A 19136-nucleotide genomic window follows, 5' to 3' on the forward strand; every position below is an offset into this window, starting at 1 on the left:
AAGGAACCCCAGAGGAGCACACTGATGTGCTGACAACTAGAATAGTCAGCACAGGCAGGGGAACTGATTTCTTGTACAACCATTACCAACAGGTAGTGGGGAAAGAACACTCGAGACAGATGTTATCAATATGAAATCAATTAGCTTATCTCACCTATAGATCCAAAAGTAAATTCAGGCTATCCTGTGCTTAATATTTCCTTGTTTCCTTATTCACATTTACATTTGGTGGTTCTTCAAATGTAAGTTGTTTAAGCAATTTGATACACAAACCAGACCCACATCACTGCTAAGATTAATCAGCAGTGCAAGCTTTGTTTTCTTAAGCTTTGGGGTTATATATATAAATAGTATATTTATATATATGTATAATATAAATAAATATATATATATATAAAATAGTGGTAGGGAAGGCATTTTTTTTTTTAATTTTTTTTTTTTAATCTTATCACCTTGAGTTTCTATTCACTTGACGATATATTCAGATTTTGGTATAAGCCCTAGGAGAACAAAGTAGTCTCACCACTATTGACTACAGATCTGAATATTTTGAAAGTAACTGTTAGGAGCAATCAGTTGCTGTGATCTACAATAGAAAGATTTATTTCTGCCCAGGCTCATCTAGGCAATAAACAAATTAATAGCATTAATGCTTACTTCAAATGATCAAAAGCCCATTATTGTTACTTTGCTCTGTGACAAAAAATCTCTTTTTTCTAAAGCCTACATTTTTGTCATCAGTAGCCTAGTTTTCAGAGGTAGGATTCTCTTTGCTTACAAATCAAAGTAGGGTTTTGGATCATTTGAAATAAAGATTCGTGTGATGAAGGGAGAAGGTGCTTAGGTGTCTAAGTGCTATATAGAGAAAAAAAAGGAAAACCTGCAAGCAAAACCCAAACTGTCATATTATCCCTAATCAACCTAAACAATATAACAAAAAAAAAGTGAAAAAAACACAACACTGTAACTTGAGGCTTAAAATTTCTTACTCCAAAACAACCGACCCAAATACTCACCAGCAGTCCTGTTTTCTTTATCGAAAGTGAAATCTGCTTCATTCAGATACATTCATCATCAATTTTCATTCCAAGTGGCAAAGCAATTGATGTGCAAACAGGTGAGTGGTAAACTAATCTACTGCACCATTGCATGTTGCATGGGTCACCACCAGTCAGGGAATCCAGTTTCAAAGCCTGTAAGTGGATCTTGTGCCAGCGGAAGCTGAACTTGTCATGGGGAGAACACAATGCTGGGAAGGGAAAGAAGCAGAAGTAATTCTTGCTTGCATGACAGTTCATCCGTTGAGCCACAGAAGACCTATAGCTCATCTCTACCTCAACCCCCTAAATGAAATCCTGCGAGGACTTCATGAGATCAAGCAAAGGCAGCAACAAAAAAAGTTAATTCAGGTAAAGGGAACCAAAATTAACAATGTTGTACCTACTATGCTCAGGGCTTTCTGTTCCCTGTAGAAAACATCCAAAGTAACTCTCAACAGCATAACTCTACAGGCCTCATAGAAGGCTTGGTCTCTTTAATGAACTCACTATGCACATTTCAGCAGGCAGCAAAGGGCAGGCAGAAGGTGTGCAGGACACCAAGGTGACAACACGCAAGTTAAAGTTGCACTCACACGGTAAGCTGTTGGACTGGTTTGCAAAAGCTGTAGGGATGCTAGAGTCACAGTATATACTGTCTCACTGAGAGTAAGCACAGACTGCTGTGCAGTAGTTGTTCTTGTTGCATGCTCAGCACAGCAAAACTCCTGTGCAGTCCTTCCAGTCCTATCACGTTGGTGGAATGAAATTAGATCTTGAGAAGGGCAAGTAAAGGCTAAATAAAAGGAGTTGGGGGGAGACCATCTGAAACTTGAGAGACTCACACAGCCTTGGTCTGGCAGGCTATAGAGCTACACCACCCCAGTTCTCTGAGGACGGGCAGCATGCTCTGAAGCACGAGGTGCAGAGATCTCAGCAGTTATCCCAGGAATTCAGCAAGCCCACAGGACTCCCCTTACAGTATCTGCACAAGGCTGCAGCATGCCTTACATCTCACAGCAGCCCGCAGCCAATTCCAGGAGATGAAGAGCAGAACGATGAAGTGACCCCAACCCAGTTATCTCTTTCTCTCGCTCACAAGCATACTCACATGCCAAAGAAGAAACTAAGGAATGTGTCAAAGGCCATCAGCTCTCCTGTCAGCCTGGGAATTCCTCACAGGACCTCTGAGCAGGGGCCTCCCCAGCCATAAATTCAAGCTGGAAGCATTTGGCACCCTTTTTCCCAGTGTTTGACACTGGGAAAGAGCAGAGATGATGCAGATAGCACAGGTTTGGGAGCTGGCTCTGAGGCTTCCCAAATGCTGGGTGCAGTCATCTCAGATAACAATGGGTTGTACAAGAGAAATAGCTGAACTCTTCAAGCTCTCCTCTCAGTTTTCCTTTCCCCAGAAACAAATTCTCACGGTGGGCCCTTCCCTCCAGCCTTGAGAGTCTTCAGCCTTGCACAAAAGAGCTTTCAACCTACTTATGTCAAGGGTCCCCACAGTGACTTTCTATGGCACACATGTTCTTCATGGCTCTTCCTCAATATCTGAGCTTCTTAAAGCCTCTGCTTGGTTCAATTCATAGCACAGTGAGATCTCCCAAAAGGGTTTTCGACATACTCTTTTTATGACCAGCTCCAAAACCTTTACCCAAAGTGACAACTGAGAGGTGAGAGACCACCCTGCCACTGTGTTGCACCCATGATGCAGTCTCTGGTACATTCCAGTCACAAAACTATGGGGCAAATCAGAAACAAGATAGGCTGTCTCACAAAGTTACCTTCATAGGTATAGAGATAATTCAGCTAGTAATACTGGAGCAGTATTTCCAGTTTCTTTCAACAGTGAATGTAAATTAGCCTCCGTTCTGCTTATTTGTCATTATTTAAAGACCAGCATTGTGCAGAGAGATAAGGTTGTCATTTTATCCTGCAAACACAACAGTTCCTTCTGCCCTTTAAGCCTTAAGAGAAATTTGGGGAAAAAAAGACAAATATTTCATCAACCATAGAAGTTTGTTTCTATTTTTGCCGAACAATTGTGTTTTCCTCCTCTTTCCTAATTACATTTTGATCCTGACTACTGACACAATGCTGTGTTTCCCCTCTCTTTACGAAGGAGGAAACAGATGTTGTTATTTGAACAGTGTTGCCACTTTTTCCAAGCAGAAGTTATCTCCAGAGAAAATCCAATCAAAAGTACTGATTATTGTTGCTGGCCTACCTCAGCAAGGGAGCTTTCAGGAGTACTAGCACCAGGAAATAAAAACAACATTGTATTTATAATGAGTCAGTGAAAGGATGGGTCTTCTTTGAGCTGGAAAACTGAGGCAGAACAGCTCCCTAAGAACTACAGTTTCCAATTAAATTGCTTCCCCAAGTTTATGAAGAAAAGTGCATGTTTGGTGACTGACGAAAATTAAGTGATGGAGACCTACAGCTACCTACTAAAACAGTATTTTAAGCATTATCAAACTAAAAACAGTCTTCAACCTTTTAAACCTCCGAAGTATTTTTGCTTAAGGTTCTGATAATGGAAATACATTGTTGGCCACAATCATGAATAGCATGGTATGCAGAGAGAAGACAGCAGACACACATATGCACACATCAAAGTATGCGGTTCCTTCAAATCACTGATTATCAGTATTAACCAGGCTTGACAGGGACTTTCTTTGTAGGTACTTAACACCAGTGAAAATTCTTCATCTGCCTCTGGGTATGATAATTCTGTGTCTGTTCGTGGAAGGATTTGATGTCCTTCTAAATTTACCTAAGGCATATGACTATCATTTTAGAAATAGCTAATAATAATAATCTGAACTAAGAACCTTAGATTAAGAAATCTCATGTGCAAGCCCTCAATGTCTTTCCTGCTTTTCTATTACAGCAGATACCTTAAATCCATAAAATATGCAGGGCAGTTACACTGTTTTGGTTAGTTGAGTATGACCAATGTTTGGCTTAAATTTAGATATCTTTCTGAAGGATTGTCCTGCTTATCTCTAGGAGATGTGGGCATTAATTAGAAATAGGAAAGATTTTTTCTAAGCTCTCTCCCTTCTAGCTTCCCCATGTGTCTTTTTTTTTTTTTTTTTTTTTTTTTCTCCAGAGAGTGCAACAGGCACAAGCCTTGAAGTCCTTTCTTCAAAAAAGCTCCCAAAGGATGCCAAGAATTCAAAGGTTATTTTGTGATAAAATAGTCCCAAGCTCAACCATTTCCTACTTACTCTTGCTTTTTCTTTGAATTAACGAGGCTAGGTTCAAAGCAACTGTAGTAATGACAGAACTAGCCTTTAACTACCAGAACAATCATTTCCCTAAGCACCAGAACCACAACACAGCCATCACTCAAATGCAGAAGGTTCACCCTGTCCAAGAGCCAGACTGAGCCAATGACATCCAGAGCAACACAAGGTAACTTGCTTAGTGCCGAGCTGATGAGCATCCATCATACATCCAGTGCTCACTCACCTCCAACTCTGCAACACCGTTCTCCTTTTGGTACCTGCATACATGCAGTCACCATCATACTCACAAATGGTGTCCATTCATCAGTTGTCCTCTGGGTGCTGTAGGTAGCCTGGCAATTTCTTTCTGCAGTGCTATGAGCTGCTGTCCTCATGCAGAAGCCAGACTTCCAGACAACAATCAGAACAACAGTGGAAGAGAGAAAACACATTTATATGCCATCATTGACGTCTTAAAGAAAAGCAGTGGATATAACAGCAACCAAAACAAACAAACAAACAACAACAAAAAAATACCAGAACGTCATTATATCCTGAACAGAGAAACTGTCAGACATCAAACTCCCTGCTAGGTATTGAGCATTGCTGAGCTTCACGTAATCTTTATCTATCTACAGCCATTCTGGACTTAAACAACAGGCTGCTCTTTTGATTCTGGCCCCATGCCAAAAAGAGTGCTTTGCCCACACAGAATTTCCTCAGGGAAATTCTCAGGGTTTAGGAAATGATCAGACAGTTACATACATACGTATGTTATTTTACCTTATGTGCGTTAATGCCACCAAGTAGAGCATACCTGTAATACAAATCTTAATTAAAAGCCCAGTATTTCCTGATAACTGAGTCTGTGCATATGGCGTTCTGCAGGGACAGTGGATGTGAAATTGCCTGGTCTGCAATTACGGTGTCCAGTGTGAAGTACATCCTTTTATGTTTGTGTGCTTCCATTTTTGACTAAATATCAATTACAAAACAAAAACTTCAGTAACAAGTATTGGTAGCAGCTTCAATAATGCTAAGTAAATAATATTACTCATTAAGTCATATAATCGATGTTCTTTTCTCATGGGCTTTTGGAAAGGGCTTTTCAACTTCTGTAAGCTCTGCTTAAAGGGAAATTGAATATTCAATATTAAGAATGGCTTTATAAGATGCAAAAAAGAAAAAACTTAAAAAATGATGTTAGGTTGGCAGACGTGTGACTTTTCTACCTCAAAGATGAGAACAATTAGTACCTGCCAGTGGAAGCTTTATCTTCATATTGTAAACCAGGGCATTACTCACAGAGCTTTAAAAGAGGGATAACATCTTTTTGCACAGAAGGCCAAGTTCCAAACTGGAACACACAGCACTGATTTTTCTTTTAATAATGGAACAATAAAACTGCATCGTTGCTTCAAATATTTATTTTTCATGGCAAAAATAGACTATAATATATTCATTTCACATATATTACATTCAGTAATACAAGCTTTTCTGTCTATGAAACACAATTTTTACATTGTTTTACAAACCAATTTCAGTTTTACAAGAATTAAAGCTGTTTTGATTATAGATTTTTACAGTATTGATGGCAAGACAGCAAAAATAGACGTGTTAACCACTAGCTTTGTACTAGAAAATAATACTCAAAAATTCATGTTGCTACTGTAAATAAAGTCCCATTTAAATCCTTCCATACTGGCTCAAACGAAAACAGAAGAAAACTGAGCCAGATCCTGCATTCGTCTGACATTAAGCCCTACAAAACTGCTGAAAGGACTTCGAACACCTACTTGCTTCAACTGGGTGAAGAGATTTCAGCAGTGTGCAGGAGGGTACCTACCTACTGATTTGCAAGCTGGAGTCTAAAATTTCCAGATCAGTCATAAAGAAGACAAGCAGTTTGGGTGTTTCAAAGGAACTTGAGAAGGTATCTTTGTAAAGGGACAGCATATACACCTTGTCTGCCAGAATCATCCAGGATAAGCAAGGTGACAGACTGGAGGACCTATTTTCCTATTGTGTTTCCTATCATTCTAAAACTTAACTGTCATTAAATACTTCCACACGTCCTAATTTTACTTAAACATTTCCAAATGGAAAAACTGCATTTAAATTCCCTTTAAAAAGGTTTCAAAAGGCGCCTTCTGAAATTGTGCTCACAAAAGCAGTAATTTGGTAGTTTTGACTGCTGCCTAGAAACAAAGTAAAACCACAGTATCTACAGGCTTGCTCTCTAACTTGCCACACACTGCATCTGTTGTAAACTCTATTTGTTAGATTTTTGCATTTGATTTCTGTCTTAACTCCCCAATTAGAGCTGAAAAATGGGCTTCTAAGTAACAAATGTACTGGAGGTTACTCTTTACCACTAAACGCAGCATCACATGGAAAACTGCAAATAGAATCCAGGGTCATTTAGCAGCCATTTATTGAAATGCACATAGAAATGAAGAATGTTTTTTTCAGTCCTTGTAGACCTTAAAGGAACATACATGATGCCAGCAAAACGCATCAAGTTAGCTGGTCCCCAACAGGATCTTTGTAAGAAATCTTTTTTACAGCCATATTTGCAACAGCTGTTGCTGTTGAAGTTTAAGATATTTTCCTATAACCTAGCACATTTGAAATTCTCTGAAATTTTATTAGCACTGTACTTCAAATGGTACAATGTAACATATTTGTAAGCATATGCCAAATTCCACAATTCAAAGGCCCAGTTTTCAGCATAGCCTTAGCTCGATCCAGTTCATACCTACAGTAAGCAGCTGGCTGCATTCACAAATCATTTAAACTCTGAAATAATCTAATCTGCATCCATTACAAATTATCAGCACAAATTTGCACATACGCCCCTTTGCCTTCAGCTTGCACGCCTAAAACCTGAGACTGCGGCCTTAAAATCTGACCTTTAGTAAGCAAACAGAAGCTGAGGTGACAGATTGCACTGAATCTGTTTGGAAAAGAATATATTTAAAAATAACAGAGCTTCTGAAATAATATTTGGAGCTTCAAAAATCACATTTTAAAAAGTCAGCAGAAATAACACCTATGACTACATGCTCACTTACCCTACTGTGTAATAAAAAAAAAAAACATACCATATGAATCAAACCCTTCTAGCAGCTCCACTGTGGATACAAAATGTTCCAATTCCTCCTCCAAATGCCTTCCAGCCATTCCTCAAATCCACACTCTCCAGTTCTAACATTTTGTACTTTTACAAGAGAATTTCTTCCAAGTCACCTCAGCTACTTTTCCTTGTAATGTTCTAGCTTCATGTAGGCACATTCCTGATGCATTCTTTTGATTAATTCATGCAATCTATATTTAAATTCAAAGTAGATGTGAATATTCACATTTTAAGGGCTTTCACTGGCAGTAAGCATTACTTAATCCACTCACGAGAACTGCAGAACTTTTACCTCTTGAGGGATTGGGCTCTGGCTTTGCATGTGTTTTTTGTACTGGAAAGGAAAATAGAACAATAAATACCTAAAGCAAAGAATTATTATCAGTTGATCTGTTGCTCCTTTTAAATTAATAACTTGAGCTAACCATTGTAGCATAGTAACAAGTTCACTATTTTAACTGCAGTGTTTTAGTAACAGTACTGGTATTAAAACCGAGGTCTCATTACAGTGCTAGCTTATGAGACAACCACCACGCAGTTCCCAGGTTTGGTCCAGAGGCTGTTGAGAACTATGAGCCACTCAACTTTAACAAAGATTCCAACAAGATAAGTGTACCAGCAGCCTCTGGTAGCCTTAGTTACTAAAATTAAGAAAGTATTTTGGAGAAAAGTGCTTTAAGTGTCACACACTTTAAAGAGGAACAAAAAATGCATACTTTCTCAAAATGTAAAGAATTTTTCCGTTCCAGTATGCATTTATTTTAGAATCACAGAATACCTTGGGTTGGAAGGGACCTTAAAGACCACTCAACATCTCTGAAGGTTGCAACCTTCTATTTTTTATTACATTCCTATGCAGTTGTAGTTTTCACCTTTCATGTGTGCAAATGGTATCACAGTGAGAGCAATATCAAGGCCTTTAATTTTGCTATTCATGGAGACTGCATTCCAATATGCAGCAGAAAAAGGGGATCACTGTTTTGCGGGCTGCAGAGAAGCAGTGCAAAACTGTCATGTAGCATGAAGCTCCTCCATCAAAGAATGAGCGAAGAGTGAGCTGCAGTTGACAGCAAAGCCTGCTAAGTGTCATCGTCACAATCAACAGGGCTGCGAATTATGTTTTTAAAGAAGATCTGGGATTCCATGATTACAAGGATTCCCTGTCCAAAAAATCTCTCTTCAGAGCAAACAAGACAGAAATCAAATGTGCAGAAGCCCCTACAGCAATCTATTGGTTCCTTTCCTGACTCTTTGAGGAATTTGATCCTAAGAAAGCATTTACCACCTAGACCACAAAAGACGCTCACATCTGTCTCTTGATAGTAATATAGCACCTTTATTTATCCCTGAGAACTCTGGCATTCCTAGAGATCAGCATTATGTTGTTTTTCCTACTAAATAAGTTCAGCTCAAATCTTACATGATAATTACCTGGTTTCTCTCCCATAGTAAGAGAAGCACACCTGGCAAAATGGCTAACAATTTTAAGCTTTTGACAGAAGGATCCAATTTCCACTCAGGCTCTGACTGGATTTGGGCCACAGATTTTCTTATAAAGTCCCACACTTCACAAAGCATCCAGCACAACAGCATGTACAAAGCATCCCCTTAAAGGCTCAGAACAAGAAAGTGCTAAAAACTGAATGTTCTTTTAAAAGCTATCTGAAAATCTAAACATTTTTAAAATTAGTTTTGTGACAGGAGATTGTGGAGTTTTATTTCTTTTGGTATCTCCAGAAGAGAAACTGCTTGTTTTCAATGCCCGCTTGGCACCATATGCTTATATGTAAAAACAAGCCTGCTACCTTCATTAGGAAGGTTCATAGAAAGTCAAGTCTTACTAATGCAAAAATGCACTACAAGTGGAAAGACTGAAAAGCTGAAGTGGAGGAAGTAGCAGTGTTACTGCTTTTAAAAAAAACAGACTGTGACTACCAGGTTAGAGAGCTAACACCTCTGAAAGTGATCTCACTTCCTCTCAGAAAGACGGAGAAGAAAATGGAAGGGAAAAGCTTCCTCAGCCACCTCAGAAACTATCTCACAAGTTTGGAATGAAATTGCTTGTTTGTTTTTTTTAATGCCTCATACCTGACATTCTGTCCCAAGAGCTGCTGAATGGCAGAAAAGTGTTGCACAAAGTTATGGTCACCTACAATTTCATTAAAAGCACATGCATCACATTTTAAAGATCATAGCTCAAACTTTGGAAATGGTAAAAGCTACATTCTGGAGCATACATTTTTCACTCAGAAACTGTGGTTAAAAAAAAAAAAAGAAAGAAAAACAAATCAATGTTTCTATAACAGAAGATAGCACAAATAGCCAAATACATTTGCTTCATTCAGTGGTATTTCTGTTGACGCATACATGTCAAACTTGTTTGCCTGCAAGACTATATGCATAATCAGTCTTCAATAACTTCCAGGTTATTCCTCTGGAATAAGGCATTATTCCACTCAGTTTTATGTTTGGCAGTTACTACTTGCTAGGCATTTTTTTTCCCTCCATTTGAAATATTCAATATTTTTTTTTACTGAGGGTAGAACAATTCGGACTGCCTGAAAGAAGACCAAATGCACTAGTTGAATATTATAGTGTATTTTAAAGTAGCACGTATTTTATGGAATGAAATATTAGCACAATGTAATTTGGACCTTGTGTTTATCTTTATGGAAACAGCTTATTAAAAAGGAAATTGACAAAACATTTATTAATCTGTGTTTTGAGAGGACAATCATTGTTTCACAAGAGGAGAGGGGATATGCTTCATAATAGCTTCCAAAGCCTTGTCACAACTCAGGGAATAACAACATCTCACCAGTGGAAAAAAATCTCATGGACTCATTTCATTTTGTTAAGCAAGTACTGTGGGAAATGGATACTGAGATGTACCTGCACACTTGTCTACCATAGTATTTTTTGTTGGAAATTACACTAGATGTCTACAAACAAGTTAGCTCACTTTGGTATAGGGTCAAAGCACTCCAAAAGTAGGCAAAACCACACCGTCCTCATTTTAAAAACACAGACACAGAACTATTCAGGATACTGTCAACAGATCAGACCCATGCTATTCAGGGACAAGACAGAACCTACCAGGGGTAGGACATCTTCACATCTATGCCGCAACCATTTACTCTGCAACCTACGCAGTTACTAAAATACCTCATCTCCAGTGTTACCTCTTAGCGTTCTTACATTCTGCAGGCATTCTCAAATGGCTCCTGTGAACATCCTTCATTGCAATGCTGCACAGCATTAGCAAAATCTGTTCTACTGCTGACAAAATAATCTGAAGGACTCTAGAGAAAATTCCGGTGCTTCAAAGGTTTTCCTGACTGGAAATATAAATATTTTTAATGGTCATCTTTGCCATGCATAAACCAGCAATCATAGCTGCCACATCTCCACTATTTCATCTTCACCACTACGCACCTTCTTACTCCAATTTTGCTTCTCTCACTTCATCAACTTTAAAGGCTCTTCCTCAAATAATAGGTTAGTAACAGCATATTACCATATGAAACAATATATGATTATAGTTTCTATGTTTAACTACATAAATAACAGAGCAAAAAAGTGCTTAAAATATTTGCATCCACTTTGATTTCAGCCAGTAAAATCAAACTGTCCTCTAAATTTTTGAATAATACTGAATATGTACTTTCTCTCATTTGTTTATTACCAAGAACTCTAGATAATTATATTATTTTTTCCCTGCCTGTAGTCTACAAGTCAATAGGCAAATATGCCTCCACTCAAATGGAAATTATCAACAGTTAACATGATTTTTCACTTGTCGTTCTATTACACGGCACTCTGTTACTACCTATTACACTAGAACTGTAAGCACAATTTTTAAGAAATTAGTTCAAGCATAGATAATCTTCTCTAAAAACAATAGTGTTTTAAAAGTTGGGTGGGTTCTTTTTTTTTGAAAGTTAAAAAAAAAAAAGCTGAATAGAAAAATAACTGCCCGTAAAGCAACAACTTAAAGTATCTGAGAGCTGCTAGTTCTGCTAAGTAAACCAGAGGAAACCAAAACTTCATTTAAAAAAAATATAGATGTTTTTTTGTCTAAATATAAAATTGAAAGCAGAAACTGTGTGTAAGACCTTGACATCCCCAAGAAGCAGTTTTCTCTCCCCATGTGCACTAACAAATTTTAGCTTTTGCACAGTTCATTATAATGTTAAAAAAAAAGTTATTAAGTTGTGCCATGTATTTCCATTCCGTTAGAAATTTATTTTCCCAACAACCCTAAAAAAATGCGTACAAGTACTAAAAACCAGTACAAGTAAAATCATTCCCTAATTTGGCTCCAGCTGAACACAGGAAGAATTTAGTCCAGTGAAGATCCTGCTTTGCTAGTACTGCTACACTGACTTGTATCTAACAGCCATATACCAGCCCTAAAAGTTAACTGCGTGATTCATCATATGAAGAAGAAAAAAAAAGTGAAAGCAGGTCTGCCTGGACAACTGTAGCTTTCTTTCTGTAAACTCTTGCAGTGTCCCTTAGGAATTGGCAGGGATTATATAAGTCTAGAACTTTTGAGAAACTGAATGAGAACTCCATAGACGAAAGTGTACTGAGAAAGAGTCTGCACCATCATCATTCTCTGATGCCTCAACATGTCCAGCACTCGTGGGATGTCCAGCATCTGGAGGGGAAAAGAAAAAAAAAGCCATTACAACTGAGCAAGGAGAGTCGCTGGTACTTTCTCAGCAGGAGATTCAGCACAGTACCAGTGATCTGGGGACAGAATGAACTGCTCTAATTTCACCTCTGACAATGCATTGCCCATACCTTCACTACAGACTTCACTGTACCACTGACCGTGTGCCTACCTCAACTTCCTCACCTGTGAAATATTTGTCTATTTCTGGGATATGTGGATCCTCAAAAATCTGTTGGCTGCAAAAGTTTGTCACAGTTATTAGGACAAATAAACAGATGAAACAATCACTTTGTTGAGTCTCAGATTGAACATAATGTTATTGCTAAATACTTTATAATTGTACTAATACAATTATAAATTATATTTATAATTCTGGCTAAAGGATGAGAAGACTAGGTTTTACTAATTAAGCTACCACTTTGTCCTCTGCTGAGACCCATACTACAAGTACTACTACACTTAGGAATAAAAATGTTAAATAAAAAGCACAGAGACCAGCTACAAAAGATTTTCTTTAATATTAACTATTAAAACTAAGGCATGAAGTAAAAGTGTTAAAGTCAGGGCAAAATCCTGAAACATGCCTAGTAGCCCAGGGCGTACCTTGTTCCACTGAGTGACTCAACATCCTACACAGTCAAGAATCCAACTGTGCATTCCAATACCCAGTGTGTAAGTGGGAAACTAGAAGATTATTAACTTCTATTAAATTGCCAAAAGCACTTTCAACCATAACTGTAAAAACTTTTCCAAAGGCCATTCCTTGGGAAAGATCAGATGAACAGCAATAATATTTATTAAACGGGTTATTTACTCTTTACTACCTAACACTATCAAAAATTAGAAAGAAAAATAGATCACCTCATTGTGTTCCAAGCAAGCTATCATGATCTCTGACAATATGACCACTCCTGTTCGTCCCACACCTGCACTGCAATGCACCAGCACAGGAGGATTAGAGTTTTTAGGATCTGCAGTGCTGTTTGTATGGCGCCGCACTGACTGTATCTCTTCCAAGTATGCTATTAAGTTGAACAAAATGAGAATAAGTTCAGGAGATAAAGTTACACAAGCAATGTTGTTAGACTGAACGACCATCAGAAGTAGTAATTTAGCAAATGACATCCCACAGAAAAAAATCACATATCACATAAATCATAAGTCATAAACCAACTAGAGCAATACAGATCTACAACAATCATCCAACTTCTGTAAAGTTTTCCTTGTTCCTCTGTTCCCCACTAAAACCAGCTTATTGGCACATATTCAAATGTGTCATACTTGCTATAGTTATGCTTTAACCTATATGACTTCTTACTAAATTATATATCTAGGTTTTCACTTAAATGGTCACTTTAACAAAATGGCAGAAATATTCCTGCCAGAAATATAATTCAACACCTCTTACTGGATCAAATATATCTTTTGCAGTAGCATGCTTGGTATAATTTCACAAGTTAATTCCTGCTTAGCAGACATCTTAGGTGATTTAAAAAAAAAAAAAAAAAAAAAGAAAGGAGAAAAGGAGAAATGAAAGAAAGCCATTAAATACAACTTACAGAGAAATCCCTTTAAATCCTCTGGACAGCCATGTTCTGGCCAGTCAGTATACTGCAAATGCCAAACTGTTCTCTCCTGTCCTGTGAGAAGATGTTTAATCTTCAGTCCCGTAGTTGCATAGCAGCCTGAGTCAGTACGGAATCGTGTGGTTATCTTAAATCTTCCATATGTTACAGTGTTGTGTCTTGAGCCAAGACGTGGCCAGTATCTGAAGCTTTTTTCTCTCCCACTTTCCTTAAGAGTAAAACATTCGCTTAAAAGAGATGCGAAGACACTTATAACAACTAGTGTTCTTGTAACAATTGTATTTCTTTTCTGTTAAGCGCTACTACAATGTTTTGTTTTTTCACTAAATAAACCAGTCTTCCATGGGAAAGAGCTTGCAAATTTAGATTTTTCTAAATTGCCAAGGAAAGCAATACAGAGGGGTCATCAGAGAATTATCTTTGACTGGTCTGCTTATTGAAGCAAGTTGAAGCAAAGAGCCCCTTCTTTTAACAAATCAGAACAAAACTGCATGAAGTTCAGGGGTAGATCTGACCTGGTTTATACTTACTTCCTCCGCTGTCACCATAGCTATGATGGCAATCCCTTGTTCCCAGATCATCTGCCAAAAATCCTGACAGGTATTCTGCAAAGGGCCCTGTGTAGCAATGTAATCCCACTCTATGCCACCAACAGAGATCTGTAAAAAGAAATAGATTAGATTACTAATTATTTAAAATCTTTTCCTCATTTTCTTAGCCATTTTAAGATCCACAAACTCAAAAAGATAGCAAAAAATAGGCACTCTGATTTATATCTGCCTCTTTAGTTTAGGGCATCAGAATATTATGGAAGAGCAGAATTCCTTCTATCTTCATTTGTTCCTCTAACCATTAAAGGAAACTTAAGCAAGGACCCAGACTACTGCCTGTTGTGGATCTAGCCTGAAGGTACAGAAAATGAGGAAATAATTATTGTCACTGGACTTGAAAAAATGTTTTAATCATTGCAAGGAATCCCAATTCGTTTAAAAGCTATCTGCCTTCATAACTATGGAAGAATGGACATATCTTCTGTTGGTATCAATCAGGAGAGATGTGGAAGAGATAGGAGAGAGACGATCAATATAGAAGACCTCTTCAACACAGAAGTGAATACAAAGACCTCTCCAATAATTAACCCTCTACTATTCTTCCAGACAGTGGGGATAAACAGTTTTCATCTTTCCCACAAAAACAAGTATAGAGGGAGGGAGGAAAACATTACTCCAACATCATTTCTCTCACCTTGATATGAGACGCATTGATGTAACCCGTGTTATTTTCTTTGGTTGGGACTAGTTCTACTCTGGTATCATCATAAGGGAGGACGTCCTGGAACCGGTTTCTCTCAGCATTTTCAGGAAGCCGAGCTATTGAGCACTCACCATCTATAAGCCTTTTCTTCTGAATGCGCTCATATTCAGTAAATACCATCCCCTGCTCTAACCGTTGTTCCAGAACTTTACACTAACAGAGAGGAAAAAAAAAAGATAACCATATGAAGCCACACTCTAAAATGAGTCTATTTTAATATGGAATTCCCCTTCTGTACAATTTTGTTACATTTTTCAAACTAATATTATTTTTACAAACGTACCAGAACAAATTAGAAGCAATTCTAACCAAAAGGACTTTTGTTCAAATGAGAAGTGCCTAAAAAATCTTGTTATAATTCACTGAATTGGTGGATAACACTGGTGAATAACAAAAACTGCTTTTTAGCTTCTCTAAAGGCAACTTAGTTGGGAAAACAAACACTTGGTTAAACCCAGTAATTATGCTGCACTACAAACTTCTCTGAGTATTTTTAAATGAGACACACTCATTTTTCATTCTTCTTGACAAAGCACATTGGTTTGATCATTTTTAAAATCTCATTTAACTGTGTTGCCCTCATCCCTTCCCTCCACCCCACCTCCCCCCCCCCCAAAAAAAGTCAAAATTGTCACTTAAGTCAAGAAAAACTCCACAGATTTAAAGCAAAATGCTTGCCTCAGTAAATGAGTTTATCTTTCCCCCTCAGAATTCCACATTTACTTAGACTGAAAACATTAAACATTGAAGACAGCAGTAAAGTCCTCTTACAACCTCCTGTAACTTAGGCATCAAACAAGGATTTTTTTTCTGTAGTACAATTCAATCTGATTTATTAAATTAGCCCACTGAAAGATTTATACTTTCAAAACCAAGTTCTTTCTAAATCATAAGACACTTCTGGAATTTCAGCATCTCTTTGCCAACAATAATTAGAGGACAAATATGTAAGATTTCAGCCAGAAAATTTCATCTATGTCACATGTCCCCAGCCTCTTTCAGCAACTGCTCTGTAGTATCAGATCAGAAAAGTATCTTGTATCAAATAACTTCAATGCCAAATGCTGCAGAGGATGATGTAAGACCTCCTTCATATGCAATTTACACATCGGTACGTTAACCGTCTAAACTCCTTTAATATTGTTAGGTCAAGTTTTCTAATTTAATCTGATAGTAACACTTAGCTGAGCAATAAAACAGGCACTGCATCAACTATAAAGTCTTCCTTTGTCTTCTAAAAATATCTGCAATCTGGACTTTCTTTTATGTCACATATCTGATTTGTACTGCTTCTTCAGTCATTCCAATTTTATGATAACTATTCTTCCTCTACATGACTATCTGAAGAGAACATGTAGAGATCTACATCTTCCTCATAACTTGACTTTACAGTTTCTTCTTCTCCCTCAATACTTTGGGCAAAAGTAGCTGGGTGGTGATTTGCCTGAAGTCAATTAACATTAACCCGAGAAGAGAGGATATCTATAAATAAGAGGAAATAACCAACATAGGTACTAAATGTAGACGTGTACTTTAATAATGTGATGTCAACTTTTGACCTCCCCTACTATCTTTAACAATTGCATATAGTTCAAAAAGCCATTTCAGCACAGGACAGCTGAATCTCACAGTCGAATTTCTCTCCTATAAATCTCAATCCAAGCCCTCAAACTACAAGACCAAATTTCTACTGTGTAACTTGCAACTAATCTTCTTGGCCTGTTCCTTAAAACTGCTACTAGTCAGAATGTGACTGCCCCTTCAGGTTCTAATCCTGTTCAGTGATTGTAAACAAATGAAGGCAGATAGTGTTCTGCAGCTGAGGATGTCCAACCATCATTAGATTCCAAGAGACCAATAGTCAGAGTATATACAATAATCACCACAGATCCTGGTGAATGTAGTTGCTCCCTGATCAAATGTGTGATAACAGTACTGTTGCAAATAGCATTTCACAGACTGTTGATTGACTATATATCATACTTCCCTGCACTTATGTAACAATATACAAGGCAGGCTGAAGTACGTCTGTATGCTGGTTACCCTGGTACAAGTAGATGAAGTCTTACTTTCTCAAAGAATGATCCTCAGTTCTAAAACCTGTTGTTCTCCACTCAGCGATATGAAATTGTTTTGTGGTTTTAAAATTTCAGCAAATAAAATTTCAGCATCTATAGTTTCAGGAATCCATGTGAGGAAAACATGAATACAATCTCCACAAGCTTCTTAGGGATGTAATTTGACTACACAATTTACTGTAAAAATTACATACATTACTAATCATTACAATCAAGTTCAAGTTCAGAATTTTAAGTTTAATCTGTTTTCACTACTGGAAGTGACCAAAAAATTAAAGAGAAAACAGAAAGACTAGGCATAAAAATGTATCAGAAGATACTAATTGATTTCATGTGTTCAAAGGGTAAGACTTGGGTAAAATCACCATCATCTTTTACCTTAAAGAAAAACTTGAGTTACACCTAATACTTCTAGCAATGACTTCACAATCAAAGTCTCACTCTTCATTTTGTTTGTGTTCTCAGCGTTTGAGTTGCTCTGAATCGGAAGCACTTTGAAGTTGACACAAAGCACCATTCATATGCAATTGATTTTGAAAAACCACTCATGTAAATGACAAATCAAAGATTAAAAGATTCACCATACCCGTTCATCATTTGTTGCTCTTGTTGATTCCTCTTTCCCCTCATCTGGCAGAGGCATTCTAGCCAAAGTTAGTCCATTTAGGGCAGCAAGTTTTAGAGGCCCTATTTTTTTTGCATCAGTTTTATTCTTTTTCATGCCCTGAAAAGAAAAGCTAAAATTTACAAATATTTTTAAAAAGCAGATGAAGTTATGAAGCACAATCCAGATGAGTTCAGTTTAGCAAAGGATATTTCTTTGACCCCTTCTGCAAACAGCTCTGACTTTTTTTTTCATGATAAGCATTGCAGTGAGATTAGAGTGGTGGGACAACATTCCTCCAAGGACACAACACAAGTCTGTCTTCATTCCAGACAGGTTAATGAAACTGCATAAGAATGGCAAATACTGTTTCCTACAAAGCTCACAACTGAGGTTGTGAGGCAGCTACACTGGATAAATAACCTTGGACAGAACTGGAATCACTATCCAAGCACTAACCAACCAATAAATACATAAATAAAACCAAACTTTTGATAGACAATTTTCAGACACTTCTCTACAGATGATCGTAACAATGAGACTATAAGTTATTTAGATATAATAAAATGTTTGACTACCTCTGCAATAAAATGCACATACAAAATATGAACACAGAAGAACAGGCAGATCCGAGTCCTGAACTAGACTATGAATCTTATTTGAGAGAAATATCAACAGGAGATTCCAATGTAAGGATAAATTCAAAGTATTCTTTTAGAAAGCATAAGTGAGAAAACTACCATTCCTTCAGTTGCTCAGTTTAGCTCTTAAAACAAACAAACAAACAAACAAACAAACAAAAAAACAAAAAACCACTGCACTGAAAATATGAGCAAATATTCTGCTTGAATGGTTTCAATGTTTCCAAAAGCTAGAATAAGATGACAACGTTAAAAGGTTGAGACTGTTTTTAAAAGTGAACATAAACACAGCAGTAGCACGTAATTGGAAAGTGAAAAAGCAAAATGCAAAAGGAGTTGCAGGGACAGCTTTTGTTTCAAGGCAGTTCATCTTAATATATGATTAAAACCACAATTCTCTATTCTGCAATAGAAATCTTAAATATTACTAACCTAGAAAGTATTTCACTGGAAGCGCTCAGCAAATAAGTTTTAATATCAACTTCATTTCAAAAAGTTGATTTAAATATTTACTTGGCTATCACAAAGAAAAGGCAAGGTATGATTTTGGTAGACCCATCAACATCTGAAAACATGTCTTTCAAAGAAAAAAAAATGCAAAGTGAGTCTTTCTACATATGAATATAAAGAGAAAGCTATCACCTCTTTTCTATATCCACCTAACATATAAGGCAGGAAATTTAGGAAAACAATTTTTAAATAAATTGAAATTTATACAACTTAATTGTGTTCAGTTCTACATGTAAGAAGTCCCACATAAAAAGTTGAGCGCACAGCAATAATTTAAATACATAGTTTACTTCAGGTTAGCTTTTGTAGTATC

The 19136-nt window shown here is 37.2% G+C and overlaps 1 protein-coding gene across 13 annotated transcripts in view; it reads right to left on the reverse strand.

The window, feature by feature from the left end:
• The window catches only part of PTPN21 (protein tyrosine phosphatase non-receptor type 21), a 58713-nt gene that overhangs the window by 11404 nt on the left and 28173 nt on the right, over nucleotides 1-19136 (reverse strand). For all 13 annotated transcript variants that reach the window (XM_042815090.1, XM_042815091.1, XM_042815088.1 and 10 more), the window contains exons 14-20: nucleotides 17655-17792; nucleotides 14922-15143; nucleotides 14207-14335; nucleotides 13650-13884; nucleotides 12952-13112; nucleotides 2825-12072; nucleotides 1017-1249 (exon numbers count right to left, since the gene is read on the reverse strand). In XM_042815090.1, the coding sequence (XP_042671024.1) occupies nucleotides 11944-12072; nucleotides 12952-13112; nucleotides 13650-13884; nucleotides 14207-14335; nucleotides 14922-15143; nucleotides 17655-17792 (1014 nt within the window). In that variant the 3' untranslated portion in view covers nucleotides 1017-1249; nucleotides 2825-11943. The remainder of the gene's footprint in view (nucleotides 1-1016; nucleotides 1250-2824; nucleotides 12073-12951; nucleotides 13113-13649; nucleotides 13885-14206; nucleotides 14336-14921; nucleotides 15144-17654; nucleotides 17793-19136) is intronic.

The sequence above is a fragment of the Centrocercus urophasianus genome, unplaced genomic scaffold (assembly GCF_019232065.1).
Source record: "Centrocercus urophasianus isolate 14NV4802_14NV808 unplaced genomic scaffold, USGS_Curo_1.0 seq_14, whole genome shotgun sequence".
Taxonomy (NCBI): domain Eukaryota; kingdom Metazoa; phylum Chordata; class Aves; order Galliformes; family Phasianidae; genus Centrocercus; species Centrocercus urophasianus.